The sequence below is a fragment of the Osmerus eperlanus genome, chromosome 2, assembly GCF_963692335.1.
Source record: "Osmerus eperlanus chromosome 2, fOsmEpe2.1, whole genome shotgun sequence".
Classification (NCBI taxonomy): Eukaryota; Metazoa; Chordata; class Actinopteri; order Osmeriformes; family Osmeridae; genus Osmerus; species Osmerus eperlanus.
Window position 1 is genome coordinate 10,284,853 of NC_085019.1, and position 27,742 is coordinate 10,312,594.

At 44.5% G+C, this 27,742-nt stretch overlaps 1 protein-coding gene, 1 long non-coding RNA gene and 1 other non-coding gene across 7 annotated transcripts; 2 read left to right on the top strand and 1 right to left on the bottom strand.

Moving 5' to 3' along the window:
- Positions 1–1,188, top strand: LOC134012883 (uncharacterized). Its single transcript, XR_009928643.1, has 3 exons — positions 1–268; positions 351–483; positions 672–1,188. It is a non-coding gene; the product is annotated as an uncharacterized LOC134012883 (long non-coding RNA).
- LOC134015860 (small nucleolar RNA SNORA50) lies at positions 822–961 on the top strand. The gene has a single exon (XR_009929288.1). It is a non-coding gene; the product is annotated as a small nucleolar RNA SNORA50 (small nucleolar RNA).
- tex2 (testis expressed 2) lies at positions 1,189–27,742 on the bottom strand. 5 transcript variants are annotated; one of them, XM_062452421.1, is made up of 13 exons: positions 27,592–27,741; positions 26,515–26,598; positions 18,704–20,486; positions 16,127–16,327; positions 15,295–15,622; positions 14,413–14,729; positions 14,157–14,300; positions 13,949–14,048; positions 11,966–12,086; positions 11,076–11,192; positions 4,365–4,574; positions 3,882–4,002; positions 1,189–3,107 (listed from the first exon to the last, which is right to left on the bottom strand). In XM_062452421.1, exons 3-13 carry the CDS (start codon positions 20,459–20,461, stop codon positions 2,958–2,960), a joined length of 3,567 nt encoding a protein of 1,188 aa, XP_062308405.1. In that variant the 5' UTR covers positions 20,462–20,486; positions 26,515–26,598; positions 27,592–27,741; the 3' UTR covers positions 1,189–2,957. The 5 variants fall into 5 exon arrangements, 4 of the variants coding, with proteins under 4 accessions (XP_062308405.1, XP_062308415.1, XP_062308424.1 ...); XM_062452431.1 differs by having other exon boundaries at positions 26,515–26,602; positions 27,592–27,651; XM_062452440.1 differs by lacking the exon at positions 26,515–26,598 and having other exon boundaries at positions 27,592–27,708.

The window sequence follows — 27,742 nt, forward strand, 5'->3', positions numbered from 1 at the left end:
TTTATCCGACCATTATCTTGACTTCATCTATAGCTGTAACGTTGTGCACCGTGTGTGAAGCGGGTTACTGTTATATTTAGTAATGTGGGCGTCATATTTAGCTTTGGTGGTACAGCATGTATTGCATGTTAACCATTTTGATAAATATGGATAAATTGATAGTAATTTTTAAGTTTGCAAGACGAATGTGGACGATTGGCAGGTTGTGCGTGTGACACTGTCGTTGTAATGGGGAGCCTGCTCAAACGCAGTCCACAATTTGTCCGAGGTAAGTGGTACCTCTTATAAATAGTCGCCATTGATTTATAGTAAGGAATGATCAATTTCATTGCTGACGATATGTTTAACAGGAAATCCGCATCAGTCTGTGCTAAGTGCTGCTAGCCACGTTGCAGGAGCACATGGCAGTCGGCATGGCCCTCTGACCCAGTGTCCATGACTGGAGCTTCGACAAGCCTTCCATGTTTCCGTAGCTAGAGAACGGTGGGTAATGTCAAGTGGTAAAACTTGCGTATTGTGTATGAAACGTAGAGGGTTATGCGTGATGTGTTTAACGCGTTAGACTTCTGAATGATAATGAAGTCAATTTACATGACTGACATGACCAATATTGCTTATGGATATAATCTCCAACGAATGGGAGGGTTGTGACCAATTTTGTTTTATTCCAGGTAATCCGGCCCATTTCCTCGCCACGTGGCCTGTTCCAGTTTCTGTAAAGATGCTTCAATTGAAATTGCTTTTGAAGTGTTCTGACTGAAGATGCTGTCTATCTAAATAAAAGTCAATTTATTGCAGTATTGCCGTAGTCATTCTGTGGTATGCACTTTCTTTGAACCTGTGTGGCCTTAACAATGGCTGCTTAGGCCAAGCTATAGTGCAAGAGCAGAAAAAGGCTTGTTTATAACTGGGGTTTCTTGGCTTTTCTACCAAGTCTCTCTTTTAAAGGCAACCCACAAATGTATACCATGTCAAGATCCAACGTTTAGATTTTGAATGTGAGTTCATTAACATCTTAACCCTTCATTTCTACATAAACCAGTACTATTCAGATCTGTCCACTGAGTTATGGAACCTTTCAAGATGAGTTATAATGCTGCAGATGTGTCATAAGCATAACCAAAGCTTAAGTATTTCAAAGATGGCTACCCATTTAGAGGAATATTTGTTAAATGATCAGGTGATTCATTTTGAAGCAAAAGGGTATTTATTGAGCCACCATATATCAGTCACAATCACTGAACACAATAGCAATGTCATTTTTTACCACTGCAAATGTAATAAAAGCTAAACAAATTTAAAACCAAGAGCATAAACAGACAGTAGATGGCACACACGTTCAAAAGTTTGCTGTCAGTTTGAAACTGGAACCGATTGAACCAACTAGAGGAATGTCAGATTATTTTAAAGGCACTTCTGCCTCATACACTGTTAGCCAACACAATTTGAACAGAAAGACTAAAAAACAGATTTAACTGTAAAACAGAAGTGCAAACATGTTCTTGGCAAATTTCATGGAACACATTTTACTATAGTCTGGCATTTGCAGATGGTTGATATTACCTATTGTCTTTCATATGTACTGTACAGAACGTGAAACATGACACCGACAATAGCTACATAAACAAAATCATGATTTTTGTTTGCAGACTGGCTCAACCCTGGCAGTTGAGCAGTATGGCAGAAGTCTGTTTATCCTAGTTATCACCTGCAATGGGGGGGGGGGGGGTCGGGGAGGTGAGGAGAAGCTCAGTATCCCTGTAAGTGTCAAGATGGGACTGCTATGGCCAAGAAGACAGACAAAATTCAGTTAATCTTAATGGCAGCTGTGTTCACAACCCCATCTATCAGCAAGCGATACACCGCTAACATCAATTTAAGTATGTTGTACTTTTATGAAACTGAACCCAGTTTATTGTACATTCATTAGGCCTACATACAACAATTGGAACATAGATATCTGTATAAGTAATCTGTCATTTGTGACGCACTGCAAAAAAAATATTTTTAGTTGAACTGGTTTAGAGCAATTGTTTTGCTGAAGACATTGAAGGACGAGTTGAGGTTTCCTTGACTACTCGGACCTGTCTCCTATGGGCTCTTTTGGCACAGGGAGGAGTTTCAGCTGGTATCGTAGTTTAATGGACACAGTGGCATTGATCTGTTTGCATATACGGGGTGCCATGCAGGTGACACAGGCAGCGAAGATGGCACAGGCAGCAAAGTGGGTTGGGCCAGGAGAACTCAACTGTCTCTGAACCCCATTACGTGTGCATTAGATGCAGAAGCATGATGAAACGATAAACAATGATTTCACTGAATCAAAAACACCGATGTGTTTTGAAATGGAAACCCTCAACCCATGCTTGGCTCATGGGCTTTTGAGTATCTGACAGTAAAATAAGACTGGGGCACATCAATAAAAACAACATTATGGATACACACACTTGTGAGAAGTGTAAATCTATGTTGTTTGGTGAAGCTGCTAAACATCACAGGTATTGTGGTTCATCTGGTTTTCAGGGGACGGCCATCTTGTTGGAAGAAAAACCTGTGATCTAAGCCTTCTTATCATGTCACAATCATGTGTCTATAGGCCTACTTTTCTTTCAGTGAGGATGTTTTTTTTAACAGTGTCTCTTGCGAGTCTTCATAGGCAACATTTTCTGTTGATCTTATTTCGCAGGAGGGGACTGGCAAATGAACTGAGGACGTGTTTAACAGACAACTTTCAGATATCCAGATCTATTACCTTTAGCAACAGATTTACTGATCGTCAAAGTAAACAATTTATCTTCATTTCATGTAAGTGTGGCCACGGCAATGGGACTCGACTACTGCCATGAAGAGTGAACAGTAAGCCACAACTCTCAAGTCCACAACAAGTGTCTCCAGGTGGGCCTGTGCCTTTCTGTCGTATTGCCATGGTATTCCACACATACCGTAAGTGTGTGTCTTCACATATCAGAGACCTCAGGTTCAGAGTGGTCCATGTCCCTCAAGGCATTGGATGTCACAGTACCAAAGTATGTGTTGGAACGAGTGTCCATGGCAGAGTGCATGATGGGTAGCCACACGTCATCCATGTTTGGCATCACAAATATTTTCTGTAAGACAACAAAAACATAGAGAGGGGAGCAATTGGAAGTGTTAAGTGCATAACAATTCAAGATTAGGTCATAGATTTTTTTAAACATAATTTAGTTTGTGTCCCCACAAACTAAATATATTTTGGCTGGATGGAATTCCTGTATATCTGGTTTATTTGAAGGAAACTGTCTGGGTTGAATAATGTGCCGGCAAGAATGCCGAACATCAAATCATCAAGCCACAGCAGTGAGGTTACAATGGCTCTATAAAAATGATTGATCTCCACAACAAAATCCTGGAGAACGTCCATCATTCCCTGTATTCTGTGTAGGTAAAGCAGGGCGAAAGCTCACCTCATTGCATTTAACTGTCACAGATGTGGTATTTGTGGCTATATCCAGAGACACTACACTGTGGCTCACTCACAACTGACAGGGAAAACAAATCATATCGGTTTTTCTCTTCAGGGTATGGGGTGGGGCAGTTAATTTGTAAAACCTGGATAAATAGGCCTCTTAAAACCAGACAAGGGGGGAGGTGAGACCCATACTTAGTGGCTGTGGGAGAGCCACAACCCCTTTCATGGCCATTCACAAATTCACCTCACCCTATTCAAACATATTCTTAGTTATGAGGTGAGCAGGGACCAGAATGTCAGCAAACGTTTGGACAGCATCCTATTGATCTTCAAAAGTATGCGCACAGATGTAATTCGCCAAACAAATGGCTACTTATTGACTTACAATAAATCCGTCTAAACCAGTGATCATGGAAGGGTGTTATGGGCCTACCTGGAACTCCTGGTCCAGCTTCTTCTCGATCCAGTCGGTGACGTGAGCCAATGTCACCTCCCGCTCCCCAAGTTTGGGCCGAGCTTTCAGCTCCAAGTGGGGGGGGCTCCTGAAGCCATACCTGCAATTGTTTGTGAGTGTGGCGGGGGGGGGGGGGGGTAAGCAGTTCAACTGTTACACTGGGTTGACCAGAGTGTTTTCTGTAGAATGTCAAACTTAATTTAAGCCATGGGGGAAAGATTTGAAGTAATTGAAAGCTTGCATACGGATATAAACATTCATTCATATTCATTATAAATATCTTTCAACATTTTTGCATTTCAGTTGCAGAAGACAAAACCACCAGATTGTATGCAGTGAAGTACAAATGCATACCCCTTACCTAACCAGCAGAGGGAGTTCCTGATTTAGCCAAACCATATTTCCCTATAGTTGAATAATCACACTGAAAACACCATAGTGAGAAGTCCTCCTGGAACATACCATATCCTGTCAGTGGGGGGCGGGGGGATGTTGACGGCCAGCGTCCCGCGACACTCCTGGACCTCCACGGTGAGTAGCAGGGGCGTGTTGGACACCTCCTCCATCCTCTTCTTGATGAACTCTGTCTCCGTGGCCTTCTGGAAGTACTTAGACTTGGCGATCTTGTCCACGAAGCGCATGATCTTGCTGGGCCTGTGGCCTCCCACGTAGCTGAGAGAGCAAGTCAGGGTCATCAGTTATTCATTGGGAACTCCCTCGTTTCCAGAGCTGTGGCTACTCTAAGGTGATGGCCCTCCTAGCATTGTGTGTGTGAGGCCAAGGTTGGTGAACAGCCTCAGTGCAACAGTTCCTGGGTTTCTTTTGCTTTTGATTGTACTGTATCTACTATAACTATAAATGCTGTGAATATTATTGATATAGCGATGGTGTGTATGTAAGGTATGTACGTACCCAAATCTGTGGCGTGGCCAAGCGTGCAGATTTGGGTTCATGTACTCACAATATCGATCAAAATACCACTTTTACACAACATTTATGTAAGTGCAAGATTTTACTAGTGCAAGATTACAGTAGAATACATGTTACGCCACCGGTCACTCAACCAGTCGTTTGTAGGCTGGGCTAGCAGTGGCACAGAACAGTCACGTAATGTGACGAGACTGAATTTAAAAGTAGGCTATAAAAACACACTAGGAACAATGACGACATCGGCAACCATGCACCATGCATTATTAGTTTAATGTAATCTTTAAATTCAGGCTCGTCACATTAGTAACTTTGTTCTGAACAGAACTGGGTGTGCAGACACATACGAAAAGTTTCTCCTCCATCTTGAAATTGTGAAACCTAGAAATGTTTATCATGACCAACGGTTGCTACGTTACAAGAAACAAGAAACCAATCCGATTGGCCAACGCTAGCGTTTTCACGCTCCTCATTTACATAAAGTTGAGAAAATCCAACTTGCAACGCTCCGCTCCGCTCGCCTTCCCACAATGCCCTACGCGAGCGTCAACGCCTGGTTTCATTGAAAATGAATTGGAAGCCGACGCCACGCGCCGCCCGCTCCGCTGCAGTGTGAACGCACTGTTACGCTGCGTTCACACTGCAGCGTTTTTTAACGCTCTGCATCGCTTGCCTTCCCACAGTACACCACGCTCGGGGGCGTGTTAGACAAGTTAATACAGAGTTGTAGTTCTCTAAGGTCACTGTTGTAGTCATGGCCAAGCGTGCAGATTTGGGTTCATGTACTCACAATATCGATCAAAATACCACTTTTACACAACATTTATGTAAGTGCAAGATTTTACTAGTGCAAGATTACAGTAGAATACATGTTACGCCACCGGTCACTCAACCAGTCGTTTGTAGGCTGGGCTAGCAGTGGCACAGAACAGTCACGTAATGTGACGAGACTGAATTTAAAAGTAGGCTATAAAAACACACTAGGAACAATGACGACATCGGCAACCATGCACCATGCATTATTAGTTTAATGTAATCTTTAAATTCAGGCTCGTCACATTAGTAACTTTGTTCTGAACAGAACTGGGTGTGCAGACACATACGAAAAGTTTCTCCTCCATCTTGAAATTGTGAAACCTAGAAATGTTTATCATGACCAAAGGTTGCTACGTTACAAGAAACAAGAAAACAATCCGATTGGCCAACGCTAGCGTTTTCACGCTCCTCATTTACATAAAGTTGAGAAAATCCAACTTGCAACGCTCCGCTCCGCTCCGCTCCACTCCGCTCCGCTCCACTCCGCTCCGCTCGCCTTCCCACAATGCCCTACGCGAGCGTCAACGCCTGGTTTCATTGAAAATGAATTGGAAGCCGACGCCACGCGCCGCCCGCTCCGCTGCAGTGTGAACGCACTGTTACGCCTGGGACACACTGGCTGCGAAGCGCCTGGACGCGCCGCGCAGCGCCACGATCGGCTACGACTGAGCAAAAGCTGTTCACACCAGACGCGCATTTCTCCGCGCCGGTCACCAAGCCTTTCAACTACTCTGAGCTTTCCTTTACGCTGACATGGTACATAAACATGGCATTGGCTATATCCCAGCATTGATCCTTATCTACGTTGTCCTTAATTGTTGCTGGGGGTCATACAACTCCCTGTGCTTTTCAACTTCGAGAATTCATTTGATGCTGATTTTAGAAATAGACTTGGGGGTTCTCTCTCGGTAGGCTATGTCTGCACGCGTGTGTGTTGTGTGCAACGCGTGACAACTTGTTTCTCTCAAAAAACAACTACGGGCATGCTAGCTCAACAGATCAAGCCGTTTATTTTTATTAGTTTTCATCAGGGTAACCACATGTAAAAGCACTCCGTTACCAACATTGTGTAATTATAACTTTACAAATGTTCACCGTAGTCTGGAGTAAAATCTTAATAACATGTTTTTTTATTCAAATATATCAACTAATATGGTGTATTTCATCATCCTGCAGCTGATTTCGCAAGCGTCTTGCGAAACAATTCGACCAGCTGCCGAAACGATCGTTGCAGATCGCAGGCGATTGCAGGCAATTGCGGCGCATCGCAGCCAGTGTGGTCGGTCCCATTTGATAACATGGGCGCCGAAAGAAAAAACGAGGCGCTTCCAGGCGCGTCGCAGCAGATCGCAGCCGATCGCAGGCAGTGTGTCCCAGGCGTTAGCTGTTGGTTAGCCCTCGAAAATGAAAAGCGAAAGGTTGATAACCTTTCGCGTTTTAGAGTTTTTAACAAGACATGGACTTCTAAGTATCTGTTTACTGATGTCAAAGCTGTGTTCTTAGTTTGTGGAGAACAGGTCGCTGTGTTGAAGGATTACAATTTGAATTGGCACTAAGGGACTAAAGAAAAAAACTAACGCGGACATAATAAGAACTCGACTGATTCAGTGATCGCGGGCCGCTGATGGTTTGCTATATAAGCTGCAGACCCTGATCATCACCTGTCAGCTGTCCTTTGCATATCCACCTCAGACATTCAGCCAGATTTCGATGCACTTGTTCAAGCCCACTGGATTTCTCTCACAGAACAAAATTAACTGAAAAAAAGTATTGTTTTTTTTATCAAGTTGATCAATTGCATATCTTTAACATACTGCAAAACAACTTTTCAGTGTTTGTGAAGTTAGTTACAAATAAAATGAAACACTGATGTAATGATTGTTTTTGTTTTTACTGTTTATTACTTCTATAGTCTTTTCCTATGTGACCTACACCAAAATTTAAAATATTTATATAAATATTTACAGAATATCCTTATTCTTCTGATAACCAGTAGCAGCTAATCAAAATATATACTTTACTGCTTTTTACAATGAAATACACCATATTAGTTGATATATTTGAATAAAAAAACATGTTATTAAGATTTTACTCCATTAATTGTAGACTACGGTGAACATTTGTAAAGTTGTAGACTTTATAATTACACAATGTTGGTAACAAACGGCCTTTCCATGTGGTTACCCTGTTGAAAACGAATGAAAATAAATGGATTGATCTGTTGAGCTAGCATGCCCATAGTGCCCAAATCAGTCATTTCTAAAATCAGCGAGAAATTCAAGGAGATGGATGACATCAAATTAATTCTTGAAGTTGAAAAGCACAGGGAGTTGTATGACCCCCAGAACCAATTTGACAAGGACAACGTAGATAAGGATCCATGCTGGGATATAGCCAATGCATGTTTATGTACCATGTCAGCATAAAGGAAAGCTCAGAGTAGCTGAAAGGCTTGGTGACCGGCGCGGAGAAATGCGCATCTGGTGTGAAGAGCTTTGAGCCAGTGGTAGCCGATCGTGTATGGTGTGAAATTAGTGCCAGGAGAGGAAGCTCTGTAAAAAATATTTGTAATTTGCAAAAACGATTTGTGTACTTGCAAAAAAGATTTGTGTACTTGCAAAGATTTGTAACTTACAAAAAAGATTAGTAACTTGCAAAAAAGGTTTGTGTACTTGCAAAAAAGATTTGTGTACTTGCAAAAAAGATTAGTACTTGCAAAAAAGATTTGTGTACTTGCAAAAAGATTTGTAACGTGCAAAAAAGATTTGTGGACTTGCAAAAAAGATTTGTAACTTGCAAAAAATATTTGTAACTTGCAAAAAATATTTGTAACTTGCAAAAAATATTTGTGTACTTGCAAAAAATATTTGTAACTTGCAAAAAATATTTTTTACTACTTAAATATTTTTATTTAATATTTTTCTGTGTCCAGTATCATTGGCACAGTATTTGAAGAGGATCCAGACAGTGGAGTTGTAGTCCCATACATCGACTGCCCAGTAGATCAGTCCGCCATTGCGGAGCTGCGCATGGCTGTAGAAAATACTGCACATTCCGTTAGTTTTGGCAGGGACATTTACCTAATGTGTGTCAGGCATGCGTCACACCTTGCTGGTAGAGTACAGTAGCTTTGACATGGAAATCTGATCATTGCATAAACCATGACAATGTTTTATTCTGAGAATGTTTAATTCTGTGAATAAATCTTGTACAACATACCTCCTTACAATAACAAAACGTTCAATAACATGGTACATTTGTCTAGACATGCTAACTCAACTTACTCAACCTAGTAGCTAAACATGAGCTGGGCACAAATGCAGTCACGGAGCCAGAGGGGTGGCCGGGGTGGCACTGGAGCCCCCTGATATCGGACTGGCCACCCCAAAATGTAATTCGCTATCCCTGGCAATTGGATGCTGATTGACATTTAATTTATCTTGTTAAAAGAAGGGTTTTGGTGGGGATGGTGCGCTGCTGACCTCGATGGGGGACGTCCTGGATCGGTGGAAGGAATACTTTGAAGACCTCCTTAATCCCACCAACATGCGTTCCGACGTGGAGGCAGAGTCTGGGGACATTGGGGGGGGGGCCCTTCTATCTCTGGGGCTGAGGTCGCCGAGGTGGTTGAAAAGCTCCGCGGTGGCAGGGCCCCTGGGGTGGATGAGGTCCGCCCGGAGTTCCTTAAGGCTCTGGATGTTGTAGGGCTGTCTTGGTTGACACGACTCTGCAACATTGCGTGGACATCGGGGACAGTGCCTCTGGACTGGCAGACCGGGGTCTGCCAGTCCTGAGGTGGCCTCAGGATCGGGTCGCTGCTTTTTGCAGATGATGTGGTCCTGTTGGCTTCATCGGGCCGTGACCTTCAGCTCTCACTGGAGCGGTTCGCAACCGAATGCGAAGCGGCTGGGATGGGAATCAGCACCTCCAAATCTGAGGCCATGGTTATCGACCGGAAAAGGGTGGAGTGCAACCTCAGGGTCGGGGAGGAGATCTTGTCCCAAGCGAAAGAGTTCAAGTATCTCGGGGTCTTGTTCACGAGTGAGGGAAGGATGGAGCGTGAGATCGACAGGCGGATCAGTGTGGCATCCGCAGTGATGCAGGCTCTGCATCGGTCCGTCGTGGTGAAGAAGGAGCTGAGTCGAAAGGCGAAGCTCTCTATTTACCAGTCGATCTATGTTCCTACCCTCACCTATGGTCACGGACTGTGGGTAGTGACCGAAAAAACGAGATCGCGAATACAAGCGGCCGAAATGAGTTTTCTCCGCAGGGTGTCCGGGCTCTCCCTTAGAGATAGGGTGAGAAGCTCAGTCATCCGGGAGGGGCTCAGAGTAGAACCGCTGCTCCTCCGCGTCGAGAGGGGCCAGTTGAGGTGGCTCGGGCATCTGATAAGGAAGCCTCCTGGACGCCTCCCTGGTGAGGTGTTCTGGGCACGTCCCACTGGGAAGAGGCCCCGGGGAAGACCCAGGACACGCTGGAGGGACTATGTCTCTCGGCTGGCCTGGGAACGCCTCGGGGTCCCCCAGGAAGAGCTGGTGGAAGTGGCCGGGGAGAGGGAAGTCTGGGCCTCCCTGCTTAGGTTGCTGCCCCCGCGACCCGACCCCCGGATAAGCGGAAGATGATGGATGGATGGATGGAAAGAAAGAAGGGTTTCTTTTGACATCTGGCAGCGCATTTTTTCTTTCAACGATATTTCCACAGTTCACCAGTCAGTCACAATTTATCACTACGCCAGCGTCTGATACAGCTCCAGCGACGGTAGAACATCATATTACAGTTATCGTTTTAAGGTTTAGCATTGAGGTTGAGGCTTCCTGAACAAAATGTTATGAAAGTTGAGTTGCTGGGCCGCAGAGCCATAGAAAAAGATGCATATTGGCAATTTGGTTCCATAACAGATTCAGATAAGAGAAATGTCTCTGTTTTTGTTTAGCACTTAGCACTACCAAATACAATAATTTTGAGCCTTTGGTACGATACTTCGCCATTTCAAATCTGGCAACACTGAGCACCTTGCCGCCTTTGTTATCATTATTGCTTTAATATGAGGAGGACTGAAAAGTGTCTTAATTTTCTTATTTTAATATGTGGCCGTATAAAGAATTTATTATCTCGAAGGGTTGATGACTTTTTAAAAATTATACTGACTGTCATTTGCATCAACTATTTAGGAAAATCAGAGAAATATATAATTTGCATAATTTGGAACGTGGCGTATGTTGCTCACTAATGCTAGAGGCAGGGAGTGCTTCCCCTTGATACATCCACTCCGCCAAAGTCAAACCTATTTCTTTGTCTATGGTTATCAATAAATTAATCAGTATGTGAGTGTCCTGATTGAAATGTCATTATTTCTTCAATCATTTTTGCTTTACTTTATGTATGTACTGTATGTCTGTGTGACAGCAGATATGACTGAGTGTTGCTCACCCTTCTGCCCCTGGCAGGGTGGTTTTGTCGGTGAGGAGTTCTGGGGGATCCTCTTCATCCGAGGAACCTGCACTGGAGGACTCTTCATCACTGTCAGCCAGACAGTAGGCCCGCGGTCTGGGCCTGGACACACACACAGTTACACAGGGTAAGTATCTTCTTGATGGGACCAAAGCTGTGATCAGAATTTGGGGTGGCGCCAGACAACCACCAGGCTTGAAATGCGACAAAGCTAAGTTTTCAACAAGGCTCTTATTTCTGTCAGAGAAAATTCTACAATTTGAACCCCAGAGTATTCTTGAAAAGAGAGCCATTTACGCCAACAACTAAATCCATTCCCCCGTGACTCCAAATGCCATCTCTAATGTTAAGCTGGAGGATTTACTCAGATTTCTGTTAGACTGAATCCACAAAGAGCACTTTCCAAGCATAAAATAATTCCAGTTCCGACTTAACAAAATATTAACAGTGTTCATTCAGAGATTTGGCTGTGAGAATGACTTTCAAACCAAAGATGCATCATTTGAGAGATGGAAAAAATATGAATTTACTCGTTTTGGGTTGATATAGCAAGCTTTTCCAAACTCACCCATCACAGAAAAGGCACATCCAAGGAGGTTAGCATCCAGAAAAGGAGTGACCAGAGAGAAATAGTTCAGTAAATACAAGGAAGAGAGAAATGAAAGCAGCTGTACCTCCCCACATTCACTAACATTATTAGCAGTGACAAAGATAGGGTCATTAAACCATGTAAACACATTCATTCAATAAGACCATATTGTTTCACATACAACACCTGACTCCAGTAAGGAGTGCCACCAAATGGTGTTTTGCCAAAGCACATTACAACACCCTCTAGGTAGAGACTTTGAGTGTCTGTGTTTTCCTACCCCTCCTTGCCCTGCTCCCCCAGGCCTTCACCCTCCTTCCCCAGACGAGCCAGGTTCATTTTGGTTTCTAGGGTCATGAGGAAAGAGCCTGTGTAGGATACCTCCAGGTAAAACCACAGCCCTGTTGGAAGGCAGAAGAAATCAGAGATGGCAGAGGAGTTGAGAGAGAGTAGGAAAGTCAGAGAGACAGGAGCGGAGGGGAAAGAGGGGGTGTAAATATAAACAGGGAGGGAGAGGAGATGAGGCATTACTAAAAAGTTGATTCACACCACAGTCTCCCAAGAGGTCCATCCGGAGCAGGAAGGGCACCCTGGTCTCTATCCCCCCCTTGTGGCAGGTCACAAATACATGTTGACATGTTTGATATTCTGCTGATTTTCTCACGATTTCTCCTAATTTAACATACTTGTCTGTTTTTTTCCATTCGAATTTGGATGGGTAGTTAACAACAGATTCTTCTGTGGTGTGATGAACTTAAAACTCGTTTTCAATTCCACTTTACAGGATCTTTAAACAATTACAACACAGGTTCTCAAACATGAATAGTTTTTAATGCAATGCCAGAATATCAAGCAACGCTCTATCTGCACTCCCTCTAAAATTGGTATGAGGCTTTAACCTTACTAACTAACCTTTAGATTAAGTTATCAAATGGGAGAGCTTAATTAATTTTGTTTCAGTGGACTAACCTTAGACTCTCCTGCCTGCCAGACTCCCAACAGCTGTAAAATGTCACACTGAGCTGCCAGAAAGATGAAGCATTTCCCAACAACCACAAAGGTCATCTCTCAGCCAGCCTCTCCACTGATTGGCTGGTCTCGCCAGGCAACTTCCTGATATAGGAGGGAGGGATCTGAATTCCTGCCAGAGAAGGGAGGTTGGGGTCCTATTGGAGATGTAGCCTGCTGATGTACTATTTGACTGAACCCATTTACACCCTGTAGTGAGACAAAATGAGCCAACACTAAATAAGCTGAGCTCTTGTCTTTGGGCTCAAGAAAAAGTAATAAACATACCAAAGCCTTATTCCTTTCTAAGGAAATTCTGTTTTGTATCTCTTTGTACACTTAATTTCTCTCTGAACACTTTCTTCTCTCACGCTTTTTATCTCTCTCCCTCTCTCTTTCTGTCTCCTGCTCTCTCAAAATTCAAAGAACAACGAGAGGAAGATCAATGACAAAGCAGTAAAGAACGGGCAAGTTTTCTGCACATTCAGGAAGATAACTTTTTATCTATTATAGAGCTTTTAGCTCTATGTGTAGTTTCTAGCTTCACTTCTGGTGGAACGGAGCACAGAGCTGCTGATGACCGTAGAGTAATCCCCCAGGACTCATTAGGTGCAGTAGTCGGCTGATAATGCCTGGGGAATATTCCCTGTGAAACACAGACTGCATTTTTGAGTCTTGCTGTGAACCAAGGAGAAATGGCAAGATAGCAAATGAGAAAAGGTACTTGAGTAAACCATCTCTATAGGTTAAAAACATTCACCCCCGTTAAATCTATTCCCCAAACACACACATAAACTCACACAAACACACACCCCACCCTCTGCCTCCATGTCACTTGAGAGTTGAATCAAATAGTAAAGTGCGCCCCCTATCCTCCCCTACGTCTCCCTCCTCTCTACCCTCCTCTCTCCTCTTCTTTCCTTAGTTTTCTGTCAGATACTCTGGTGACTGTGAGAATGAGCGACTCTTTTCCCTGAAGTTCTGCAGGTGGAAATTGAAGAGTCCCTTTTCAGACAATTCAGAAATAGATGGAGAGGAGGAGGGAAGAAGGGAAAAAGGGAAGGATGACAGGGAACGGGAAGTTTAATGAATCTAGCCACTAGAGCGTGGTGTTCATTCAGAGTCCAACTCCAGACAAGGGGGTGGGAGACACAGAGAACAGAGAGGGAAAATGGAGAGAGGGAAAAAAAGAGAGAACAAGAAAGAGAGAGAGAGACAGAAAGGGTGGAGGGGCTGTACTTCCACAGGGGTCTACCTTGATGGTCCACAGAGGGTTTGGAGGCCTGGTGGATCTTTGGAAGGGCCACACCCATGTCCAGCTCTGTCAGAGTCAGCTCATTCATAAAGTAGGGCAGCTGAAACACACAACACCTCTCAGCTGGGACAAATACAGAGAAAGGGACATGTGTGTGTGTTTTTATGACTCTTTTTTAAACAAGGCAGGTCAAAGAGTCAGCACCCACCCTGATTTTGCTGAGCTTCATCTGGATTTTTTTGGAGACCATGTCAGCCCAATACTTCTCTCCAAGGAAGTCCCAAAAGATCCTCCCTAGGAGGGCATTGACCCAGGCCTCTGTCTCAGCCCGCTCCCCTTGACTTCTTGGCAACTGGAAGTATGTACTGTACTGTGAGACTGTTCCGTTATCTACACTAGCACATTAGAACATAGAATGTATGTACTGGACAAATTAGACTTGTAGCCAAGCAATAAGTTATTACCTTCATTCTGGTTCTTGGGCTGGTGGTTGGGCTGAGAGCAGGGGGGCTGGTAGAGGCGGTAGGGCTGTCCAGGGGGGGCGTGGAGCTCACATACTTGGCCATGTAGATGCTATAGTCCAGCAGCATCTTCTGACGGACACCACCAGCCAGACTTCCCCAGGAATTATGGGGATGGGATGGGGGCACCTCCTCCATCAGACTGCCCCGGCTGCTGCTCCTGCTCTGGGAGCCCAACCCTCCTCCTGCTCCTCCTCCTGCGCTTGCACCTGCTCCTCCAGTCTGGCCACTGTCACTGCGACTGTGGGAGTGGGGGAAGGCTGTGTGTGTGTTAGTGTGTGTGTTTGGAGTGCGGATGATGGAGGCAGAAGTGTGGAAAAAAATAGAAGAAGGATTCACATACTGCTTTTGTCATCTGTATACAATTAGGTAATTTATACAGTATATTTGATATTTTTGTGCTATATTTGCACAAACACAGACACTGCGGACATTCCATACTGTACTAGCACTCCAAAGTGAAATATGTAAGCATGGATTTATACTTGGTGACAAATTTTACAGTGGAGTACAATAATCAGACAATGTACTACGTCTCAATAAGTGTGTAATCCTCCTGACCCAGTCCCACTGCTCTGTGGAGGGGTGGAAGCCTAGCTTAGCACTAGCTTAGGATTCCACTCTTACGCAGCTTAGGCACAGATCTCATACTTGTGCAGTTAGACACACGTGTTGTGATTAGGTGATGTACCTACCTGTGCTTGTGTGAGAGAACATGAGAGACAGAACAAAAAGATAATGAGAGACAAAGAGTATGTCAGAGAAAGAGCATGGCACGTGTGTGTGTGTGTCTGTGTGTGCATGTGTCTGTGTGCATCCACTCACCACTCTTCACTCTTGGAAGACTGCCACTCCTCCCCTCCAACCTTGACCTGGATGCCATCAGGATCCTCCGGAACCACTCTTCCTTTTCTCTCCCAGTCCTCCCAAACAAGTAGAGAGTCAGCTCCCCCCCTGTCAGTCTCCTGGTCTCCTCTCCTACCCCGGCTCCCTCCAGCCTCTCAACCCCCACGGTCCCCCTCTCCTCCCCAGGCTCAGACCTCTCTCCCTGGGCTTTGGCCATGAAGTCATCCTGCTTGGCCAGCTGGATACAGATGGGGTACTTTTTGTTCCACACACGCTTCCTGGCTAGGCTCTGGGGCACCAGGTGGATCTGTGGACACAGAGACAGATAGACAAATGCAGATGGACGCACACTAAAGTGTCTCTATAGAGTCAAACGTTTGTCAGTTTCAAGCTACAAGGGACACCCTTCTCCTTGTCTTGTGTGACTGAGTCTGTATTAGACAAACAGGCATTGTTCAATTGAGAGCCTAAAATGAGTGTCTATAATAAACCAGCAGCATGTAAACTAAACATACAAAGGATACAAACTGTAGGACTTGTGAGGTACTATGTGACATTTACTATGTCTCATTTACTGTTGTTCCCAAGCACATGACCTATTATGTATAAACATGACCTATTTGCAAAGGATCACTCCCATATGCATGATATGGCAAGACATACTCTGTCTCTCCCTATTAACACAGTTCCATGCACACACAAAGACACATTCAACCCATACGTGTAAACATGCATGGTCAATATCTTCTCCACTCCAATTGCAAGAGACATACACACTGTCCTACAAATACATACAAAGATTTTAAACTACCTTGCTGTCAGCCAGGTCATAGATCTTCTGGCTAATGTAGGTGACGTCAGGTTTGGGCTCATTGTGGGTTGCGCGGCGTGCAATGTTTCGGTTGGGCTTGGAGAGTCGAAGGGTGGCGCCTTCCAGTCGCACGTAGACAGAGTGGGTCAGTGTGGCATGGTAAGTCTCTGGGTCATAGCTCTGGATCTCATTCATCCAGCCCTGATGACAAAGAAATAGATTTGTACAAGAACACAGACACACAACCCCCCACCCACACACACGCACACACACACAAAAAGGGGATTTCAACTGTAATTGGTACAGGAGTGTGAAATTCACACACCAGAAACTGACTATTTGTAATCAGTGCAATATATTTGTAATCAGTGCAATCACAAAAATCTACTTTCTATCTTGAGACTAGCATTACAACATCCTGAGCAGGCATGGATGAGGATGACCTCGCAGAATGGGTGTGGGTGAGAGAGCTGTGAGATGACCACTGTCCCCTCCTCCGTCAGCCTGCTAGGTTCTACACAATGCTCCGTTTTCATGTGGCCGCTTCTTTCCGGCACAGATATAGCTTGTGGGCATCAGGGCTTTATGTTTTGCAACTTTGAGCCCACGCAGGTTAGGTACACACACGTACTACAATCACACACACACACACACACACACACATACAGAACAGGCTTTCACAAACAAACACATACACACATATATCATCTCTTGCATAACCATAACAGTTGCTCCTTCAAATTGTTTCCAGTGCAACTGGACTTTAACCTTTTCATGTTCCTGTTAAATTTGCCTGAAAACGCCTAAACAGCATACCCAAAGTAAATTGGAAGCTGTTCTTGAACCATTTGGAGTACATGCATGTAAATGATCTCTTTTGAAAGCTGACACTCTGAAGTTATGTCCCCTGTTGTCAGGACCCCTGTCAGTCCTTCTAGTGTTGAGTAATAGAAGCTTGAACACAAGGAAAGTGAAAATTTCTATTTCCGCCTAGATTTTGTTTTGAAAACAGAGGCCTGAAGAGGCCTAGAGGTGGTAGGTATTATCTGGAAGACTAAATTGGACCACAGGTTGAAGCCTTACCCAATTCAAATCAAAAGTCAAACATAATACCACAATATATTCATATTTGACACATGTTTTTATAAGAGTACATCCAGGAATTTTCTAAAAGGGTCTTTTGGAGACTCCAAAATGACCCTTTGTAACCAAGGTCAAGGTCAAATAAAAAGGTATTATTTTTCATAATTGTTATCTCTGGCCCATCTCTGGTACTTAGAAATATCATATATAATAGCTAAATCCCTAATTAGTAATACTGAAACACAAAAACTGAAGCATGAACACATTGGAGTGCTTTATCTGATTCCAAGGATTGGCGCACAAAGAACACTGATTCTGTCAACCATATTGCGCAATCGACTGTTATTTTGAAGGCTCCACAGACGCATACAAATGAGGTATTGGCATTTTCAGCTAGCTGTCAGCTACAAGGCTAACGAGCTAATTTCAGAGCCAGTCGAAGCCAGTTCGAGAAATTTGTTTAGAACGAGTGTGGGGGGGGGGGGCGGGGGGGGGCAGGACGCACAGACCTAGTTGGCTTTAGAGGGCTGTCAACGGGGCATGGAAGCTCCTATTGGGTCGAACAAGGTGTCAATCAAAAGGGGAGGGTTCAACGGACATTTTGAGACCTTCATTTTGTAAATACTCCGTTGATAAATCGGAGAAAATAACACTTTTATGTGAACAAGTTGTTTCTTCCTTCGGCTAACTTGCATAATGAAACAAAGGATAATGGCTATTCATGAACGTAAAACATTGTATTTGGACGAATTACTTTACATGGTTAGATACTTTGAACCCTTGGGACTTACGCAGATCAAGTTTTGATGGCATGATTTGCACACCTGGACCTATTTGAACAACTTAGGGTGAGTACAACTTTTTTCTTTGGCATTGTTGAAGGAATGTTCACCGGAAAAAGACGTTGACTTTGCTTGCTATTGCGACTTGATCTTGAATTGGTTTATTTCAATGGAAGCACAAGAATCGTAGCTTTCCAACGATGTATAACATGTGTAGCGTCTAAAAAATATATTTTTTAGAATTTAGTGCGTCGTAACTGAGGAAGGGGGAGGCAGCATTTTTGTCTCGCGGGCGAAACAGGAGCGTAAACAGGTTAAAGGAAAGGAAGAGTCAAATATCTAGCACTAGAAAGCATGCGTAACACAGACATATACTTTAATACTGCTGGTTGACCCCAGGATAAAGGTACAGAGACAAAATAAAATAGTGTTATCTTTATTCTATCGGAAATCTTGGCATGTGTGCTTCAAGTAATTTCTGGTCATTGGTACTACAACAAGTACTAAAACTCTCATGAGACACACCAATTGAGAAATGTTTTTTGATTTGATCACTCATTACGAAACCTGGCAACCAATCGGTGTTAAAAATGCCAGTGTGAACGCTAATCGAACTTGGACTATGTATAATTTTCTTTTTTGGTCTGGACCAAGAGAACCGAACAGCAAGTGTAAACACGACCCAACTGTCACAAAGTCTGAAATAACCTACCTTGAAGACGCCTGGTTCTTTGATGTCCAGTTGGGCTACATTCCACTGCTGGCCCCTCCGTCTGAGTTTCCTCAGCCCGTATGAAGTTCCTCCAGGGGCGGACAACCAGAGGACCAGGATGGCCAGCATGAACCCGGCCACGACCCCCTGGACCACTGCACACATGTATGATGGAACGGGTAAAACCAGGTAGAGGTACACCAACTGCGTGAGAAAGACCAACGCTGTCATAGGCACGCTGGACAGCTCCTCCTCCTCCTCCACCTCACTCTCCACCTCGCTACAGATGCCAGTGCTGCCAGTGTGAGGCTGCCGTGACTCGGGGCGCTCCCCCTCAGGGGTCTCCTCGTCTGTGCACAGCTCAAAGTCCTCGCTGTACAACTCGCAAAAGTCCTCCTCCTCCTGCCGAGCCACCAGGGCAGACATGGTGCAGCGGCCCAGGCCCAAGGAGGGCGACCTGGGAAGAGGGGGGGAGAAGTTCTGGCTGTGGGCTGGAGCTTGAGCAGAGGCTGGGAAGGAGAAGAAAACTATGTCTGGGCCTTGGCCTGTGGGGGTCTCCTCCTCCAGCTCGCCCCCCTCCTCCTCCTTGATACTGTAGTTGTTGTTGCTTTCGGCATGCCCGTTAAGAGCTGGCACAGTGCTGAGCTCTGAGGCGCTGGAGGAGAGCAATTTGGATCGATGGGGGGTCATGAAAGTGGCGGCTCCTCCTGCACTCACTGTCCCACCTTCATCCCCCATTATCTTACTCAGCAACTGTAAAGGTTCGCACATCACCTCCGACAGCCTGCGCTTGGTATCTTCTATCCTGGCCTCCACCTCCTGGACCTTGAAGAAGGACCTGCCATCTGGCGAGGGCAGGGGGGAGGACGGAGCAGTTTTCGAGTCGCCCCCAGCCCTGGGGGTGACAGGGGGGGTGGGGGTGCACAGGCGGGGCTGGGAGAACTGCTTGAAGAGCTGCATGTTGCGTCTGGACTCTGGAGGACGTTGGTGCTGCGCGGTCTGGGCCAGTTGGTGAGGATGCAACATCTCCTGGTGGTCAGGTTTGGACGTGTCAGTGGACAGAGACTTGACGAAAGATTTCATCAGGTGGCGATGGCGCCCAGGGGGAGGGGGCAGGGCGGACGCGGTGTCTTTCGACTCAACGTCGTTGGAGAGGGAGCGAACTAGACTGAGGAATGGCTTGGAAGAGGACAATGTAGCCGCAGACCTGGATGGAGAGGAGCAGCTGGAGGAGGAGGAGCCGGAGACAGATGCATGTGGCAGTACAGGAGATTTTTCTGATGGCCACGAGGAGCTGGCTGGTGGAGTGGGGTGGGGGGAGGCTGGGACGATAGCCACGGCCTGGGTGTGTGAGTGTTTGCTGGGTACGACAGGTTGGGTTTGGAATAGAGGCAGGTCCGCTGCAGCAGAGGTAATGGTTGTATCAGGACTCCCAGCCTCAAAGAGCAGCTCTTCACTCGCCTCCAGGGCTGTCGCAATTCCCAGGGTTTCCTCAGGCACCGAGCCTTCCTGACCTTTAGATGGTCCCACCGCCCCTATTGATTCCACAGCTGTCCCATACAACTCCTCATCCTCCTCTTCTCCCTCCTTGCCCAGGGCTGAGAAGTGGATTGTGATGGTGTCGCGGGAGAGCGAGCGCTGCACCTGCAGCTTGGGACCAGGGAATGAGCGCTGGGGAGGAGTCTGATGAGGCGGGGGAGGAGCAGAGGCGTCATGGCCACTCCCCCTGCCACTTCTACTGTTGCCCTGGCTGGTCATGACCACTCTCCACAGGGCTCACAGCCTAAGAGGGAAAAATACTAGTTATGATAGTTATACTAATATTGACACTTTAATTACTATTACTACTACTACTACTACTACTATGAATTAGACAGAATGAAAGGGACTAGTGGTACATGGACTATGGCCTGTGACAAAATGTATAGAAGCCTGTAGACCTCCAGTTATTCTCCTTACAGAAAATAAATGGGAGGAATGCACAAACGCATGCATGAACGAGTAGCAGATCATCACAACATACTCTCACTCGAAAACAACAAACCCTCCCATCCTACACACACAAGTAATGGAACACAAAATGGCCCACAAATCGCTACAGCTGAGCACTTGGGTTTTCTCAATGCAGTGGAACCAAAATCATTAATCACACACTGATTGTCTAAATGAGACGACTTGTTGTTATTGAGCTATTCAGCCTAGTTCTTTACTAAGTTCAAAGCCATTCACGCACACACAGACACATTTATGAACACATTTAAGCATCATACATTACATACATACATGTACATACAGGAATGTGTGGTAACAAACTATAGGTAGTTGATCAAAAGGACCATTGAGGAATATATAATGAGAGATTCAACAAGCGATAGAAGAAAAAGAACACAACAGAGAAGTGAGAGGGGAGAGGAGGGAAGCCAGGGAAGGAGGTTGGCGTGTCGAAATGATCAAAGAGTGAAAGACAGACTAAAACATGACCGATAAATGGGGATGAGACTGGCTTGAGATTCATGGATGTAGAATTAAGGAGCCAAAAGTCCCAGAGGATCCCACTTAGAACAGAGTAGGCCACAAGTGGTCAGGTGCAAATACTGCTACTACTAGAAGTAGTTCTACCACTACTAAATGTACTGTATGATATGTTACGGCACCATACTGTATTGTCATTTGGACAGTACATTTCAGAGACAAATTTAGGAGTACAATAATACTGTATGTAGCGGTCTGTCAGGAAGGGAAAGCACATTTGTAATTCAACTTCCAAATACAATTATTTAAAAAATTGTCGTTCAAGAACGTTACACACTGTTTAAGGGCCTCTGGGGTTGGGATCCTGAACGCAGCCCTGAGAACATAGTCGTGTGCAGCCGCTGAATTAGGCTCAGAGCTGGCAAATTGACAATACACTCATCCCATTAATCAATGTTAGCAAGGGCCACTTTAATCAGCTAAAGCCTGGCGCCACATGGCCTCACAAGCTAAAGGAAGGAGAGGAGACATGTAGGAGGGAAACAACAAGGATGTGGTGAAGGAGAAAGGGGTCAGACGGAGAAAGGACAGTAGGAGTAGAAAGACACAGAGGCAATGTTATGTTTGTAAGAGGACTAGGAAGGGCAATAAATCCCTTTTTGTAAGCTAGGTACACCTACCTAAATCTAGGCATGTCCAACTGTCAGTCAAAGAAAGAGAAAGTGAGAGGTATAGATGGATGTCGGAGAAAAAGACTGAAGGAGGGAGCCAGACAGACAGGGATGGAGGAAGGGGATGGGTGGGCGTCACGTGGCAGACATACATAGATAGACACAGCCTATACATGTCCTGCATGACCATTGGATATATGGATACATAGATGGATCTTTTTAAGTTTAACACAATTGACCTGCATTTCCAAACTAAGCATGTTAATGTCTCCTTCGGTTCAGCCACTTAGAGTAATGGATATTATTTATTTGCGAAGATAGGAGAAATTTCATAGGATGGGGAAATAGAGAGAGATGACAAAAAAGTATGGTATAGGGTACAGAGAGAGTGGTTGTCAGAAAGTGAAGGAGCGAGAGAGAGAGATCATAAAATAGGAAGAGAGGACTGGTGTTGAGTGAGGGGCGGAATGGCATCCTGAGAGAGAGTAGCTGACAGAGCAGTCACTTGTCACTAACACAGCCAACAGACACACACAGGCCTGACAGGACAGGCACACATACTCAGAAACACAGACGCACGCACCCACTGCACATACACACAGTCAGAGTGGAACAGGTAACAGGTGCCTTCTTCAGGGAACTGTTTGTGTGTGTGTGTGTGTGTGTGTGTGCATGTGTCCCAGCCATCGCAACTGTAATGCCCTAGAAACGCAGCACAAACACCAGAGAGTGTCAAGGTAAAAGAGGAGGAACAGTGATGGAGGGGAGATAAAAATATATATATTAGTAAGGAGATGAAGAGACAGAAACAGAAAAATATAAAACTGATCCAATAAGAAAAACATGTATTTGAAAAATGACTAATAACTCAATCACTACAATTACTGTAGTCTAATTTACAAGCCATGTTGATGATTCCACTCTAATTTATTTTGTCTGAAGAGGTAAAGAAAGATAATGTAGCTCATGAAACAAATGGAGAAACTGAAGGGGAGTAGCAGTGAGGGAGTAAATCCCCCCTCAGGGAAATCAAAGGCTATTTTCAGGAAATGTGAAGAGTAATCAAACACATGCAGGTGAAACCCCCAAACACACCACTGATATGGTGCCACAGTGCTACCTAAGTAGAATGTTTGGACCAGGCCATGCTTTTCTTGAAGTTCATCCCACATCACAGCAGAGGACCAACCACCTGTTCATGGCAATAATCCTAAAAGAGAATGCAGAGAAGACTATCTGGCTCACAGGCGTTAGTGTGTATCATCGTTCTGAAACATCCTTCTTTTGAGAAGAATAAATAAACGATAGAAAAACAAATAAGCAGAGAAGGAGCACTCATGCGTTCCAGATCAAACTGCTTTGTTTCCCAAATTTTTCTGCTTGACTGTCTTAAACCATCACTCCCTCTGCTCCCCTATTCCCCCCTTCCATATTTTTCTCCCATCTCCCCAGGCATAACCAGGCATCAACTCCTCAAAGAACAAACCTCATCAACAAGAGGAGCAGTTGCCATGTCAACCGTTAGCGTTCATCTTTTTCATGTTTTGCGATATTGTGCACAGGCAGAACCTGACCTTTGTTACAGGAACGTGGAGTGGCTTGTTTGAAACAAATGAGCTGATCTACTGTGGATCTGGAAAGAGAGGTGTGCAATGTGTGCGAGTATCTATGGTGGTGTATTTATGTGATCGGGTGTGTACTGTACACACAAACACACACACAAATACATTTAGCACTTTCTAATCCCTTTTAAACAGTGCCAGACAGCCAGCAAACAACCAAAGGATATGTGAGGGGATTAGGTATAATCTGCCCAATTACAAGATGAACAGAGAGAGTGACAAGGGAGAGAGTGAAACAGAGAGGTAAAGAGTGACGGTAAAACCGAGATACAGCATATAGAGGATGAATCAGACAGATGCAAATTAAGAGACAGTCTGAAAAAGACTGAAAAAGCGTTACAGAAGTAGAGTCTAAAACTGCAACATCATGGTTGTGGAGAGTTAGCAGGGGCAGTGTGTCCCAGCTTTCCACCAGGCCCGGAGTGGCCAATCGGGAGAATTCCCGGTGGGCCGCTCTGCCCGCTCATAAATTGGGCCAGCAGATCGCCTGCTTTCTCTTTGTTTTTTCACACACCGAATAAATGATATGTTAAGTTTGTTAAATTACTATGTGACTGATAAGTAAGCTAATAGGCTACACTAGGTTTTAATTTAAATAAGCGCATGATTAGACTGTGCATTAAAAAGTGCCAATTTCAGTTGTCACGCATGCTCTCTTTCTCAAACACAAGTGCGTGTACCAAGGTTGTTGCCATGGAGACAACCCTAAACCATCATTTATTGTTGTGGAGGAAGTTAACAAGATTAAGCTGATGCGAAAAGAATAAAATGGATGGGAAAAAGATGCCAGGAGGAACTGAAAAACCAAGGTAAAAAAAGAAAGATCTGTCACTCCATAAATCTAGGTTCCTGCAAGGGTGGGAAAAAAATGTTTTCTCAAAAGCCCAGAATCTTTCAGGTAAAAATTTGAATTGTAATTTCCGTAAATATAACAATACGAGTCCAACGTAATGTTCATATTATATAAAGCTAAAAAAACTATTTTGCACTGAAATTAATGCAAAAAAAATTGCTTGAGCGCTATGCGCGCTCGCATTAATGTGAAGTTCCGATTTCAAATCACATCAAAACCTTGCCTAGGTCCTAGGTTCGGGTTAAGCCGCGAATGTTCAACGTATGGCTCAGGCCCTGGTGGGGATGGGGTTGTTTGGGCCATTACACTCCCGTGCTGAAAATTGGTCCCACTCCGGCCCTGCTTTCCACACATTTCGTTAGACAGAGAAAGAAGGAGAAAGAGGGAAAGCAAGGGGAGAGGTTTCTGTTCAGACAACATGGCTGACGAAGGAGAAAAAACATGAACCAGGAATGGACACATATTTCAGAATCAGAATCAATCACATGGATAAAAGAGTAAAGAGATAGATAGATAAGAGGCCACAACAAACATGTCTTCAGCTCAGTATATGGTTAGGTTTAGCAGAGTATAGCATGCACTCCGAAGATGTGGCTGGTCTCTCTTCTATGCTTGAATATGAAGCATATATTCCCACATTTGCATAAAGTTTCTATCTCAATCTCCCCTCTGCTTCAAACAATGGCAGTCATACTAACAGCTAGCTAGTTTTCTCCTGAATAATCCAATGTGAAGGTAGAGGATTTTGTTCAGTCGATGAAGTACTCACATTACACCTTCGAAAGGTAAGTGTAATATCTATCAGCTTGATCGAGGCTGCTAAGCACTTGTAGGTTATTTAGCACATGCCCAGGTGTGGAAAATTGCCAGTTTTATCCCCATAATAGATACTAATAGTATAGCTTCTGCTTGTGTTAATACCAGTGGCTCACTAGCAGGGTCGGACTGGCTGTAAGGAGAGTCGGGAGATTTCCTGAACGGTCAAACTGCCGCGGCATAATGCAAAAAAATTAAATATATAATAATAATACATGGCCATAGGCCGGTCTGCGTTTCATAGTCCCGGGCCGTTTTTCAAATAAATAAATAAACACACACATACACAGAGAGTCAGAGGCAGTGACAAAAACAATCAGGTCCACAACACCTGCAGCCTGTTGTCATAGTGACAGTTGAGTGGGAGGCCCGAAGGGAGAGTTTTTTCTTGTGCATGTGGGCAGGTGTGGATTACATGTATACCACCGTACGTGTGTGTGCCTGCACGTGTGTCAGTCCTACCAGGAGAGTGATATTCAACATAGGCTCCCCCACACAGACACTGCCCTGCCCAGGACAGTACAGGAGCTGGTTATACTGAACACATCCCACCCAGAAGAGCCTGGACAGGGCTGTGTGCTGAGTCAGCCCGTTAGAGATGGCTGACAGCTTCAAGCCCTGTTTCTCTAGACCTGGACAGACCCTGCACTGCAGATCATCCTGAAACACAACCTGTGACCCCCCCCCCACACACACACACACACACACACACACCTACATGCAGACACAGAAAGACAGACACGCAAGCAGCAAATGTTGTGGGATATCTTAAGTCTGTATAGCACACGCTAAGCTGGGTTAGTTAGCCATAGATTGACCAGCCTGCTGAATATGAATCGCCGTGCTGTTGCTGATTAGAGGAGGGCCAAGTGACAAGCAGCAGTTCTCTAAAGAGGAGTTTTATATCCAACAACAATAATTCATTCAGGCTGTCAGCTGTCCCTGTTTGCTTAAAATCACTGTGTCAATTCTCTAAATTAACTTAGTGTCATATCATATTTAGGTATTTTAGAGAGAAAACCAGAAGAAGTCACCAAGACTCATTATTTTGTTTCAAATTAAGTTGTGTCTTTGTTGAAAAACACACAAGGATCCACGATCGCCAAGAAGGGAACAGCAACATAGGAGTCTAGTTTAGTCTGGGAAGGCATGAGAGTGGATGGAGAGTTGGAAGGGGAAGGGGGGGTGGGTGTTGGGGGGTTCAAGGCCATGGATAAATTGTACCTTGCCTAGCCCTTCTGTCCCCTATTTCCCCAGGAGGTGAGCCATGTCACCACGGCCTAGATCAATAATGGGAGAATGTGTGCAAGAAAGAGAGAGAGAGAGGGAGAGAAAGAAAGAGAGATTGAGAAACAGAGAGAGATGGAAAGAGCTTACCTTGAAACCTCAGTGTCATTCAGTCTCAGCCTGCAATACAGTCTGCACGGACACACACTGCCAGCACATTGATCATGGTGCAAGCTGGCTTGGGAAAAGAGAGACAGTGACAAGGGTGACACACACACGTTCCTTAGTAGTTACGGGTGAACCCCAGTTCTCAGTCACAATCCCAAGCCACCATCAGAAGGACTCATGCACTTAGAAATCCACCAGGAAATGATGATGACTGGGGAAGGGGATTTCTCAGTTTTTCCCCCCTGTGGTTTCAACTCTTTTTTTTTCTTTTAAATGTATATAAGGATAAATGTGTGAAATATTAGGTCTAGTTAGCATCATTGTTGTAGTAACCAATGTTATTTTAGTAATAACAATGTTCTATGGTAATAACATCCTGATGTCACTATGAATATATCAAAGCAACTTGTATCTGAGCAACAATGCATAGTGTGAAGGTTCTTCAGAAAATTCATCGGGAGACGTTTACATAATCCCTAGGCTGAATGTGTCCTAATTTCACGTTATTGAAGAGAGGTATTTGATTTACTCTGTTACAGTATGGTTGTAGGATTGACCACGTAACTATGTATGCTTGACCACCCCATCATCAGGCAAGGGATACACTTACATTACAGTTCAGAGACTGGAAAAATGCTACGTGGAATTATCTGCTCAGTGATGCTCATTAAGCCTGTATAACCTACTAAGCCATTAGCTACAGGCAGATTCTCTTTAACCCGTCTAAAGAACGACAGATGCATTTAGCCTACCGAGAGAAAGACAATACTATACGTGCAGTCTTTTAGTATCGTATTTAGCCTGCTAAAATCTGTTAGTTAAGGCTACCTTCTGATGTAATGATAAACAGATTACACCTTACATTATTGCATTCTGATTTTGGTCAGGGTTACACGTAGCATTTGTAATAGGCTACTTGTCTGGCGCCCACCGTCCCTTTGTCCACAATAAGTCTTAATATCCCAGCCCTGCTGATTGGGGAGTTGAATGAAAAAGATGATACAGCCCTTGACAGTTTTGCACCTAGAAGAAGGCATAGTCTAAGCATAGAAATCTCACCGTATTAAGTCTTCATTTGATCCACTTTAGGTGGGTTGGGCTGCTATAACCAAAGCGACCGTAATCAATACCACGTATCCACGTCCAATATGTGCGTAATACCGTTCAGACGAGACAGTGACAGCAAATAGGATACGTACTGTAGCTCATA

Bases quoted from the DNA above. Each gene is read 5' to 3' on its own strand.
- tex2 (XM_062452421.1), bottom strand. From the start codon at position 20,461: ATGACCAGCCAGGGCAACAGTAGAAGTGGCAGGGGGAGTGGCCATGAC. The intron at 15,623-16,126 runs GTAGTTTAAAAT...CTGTGTCCACAG, and splicing joins ATGACCTGGCTGACAGCAAG to ATCCACCTGGTGCCCCAGAG. The intron at 14,730-15,294 runs GTGAGTGGATGC...ACACACACACAG, and splicing joins TCTTCCAAGAGTGAAGAGTG to CCTTCCCCCACTCCCACAGT.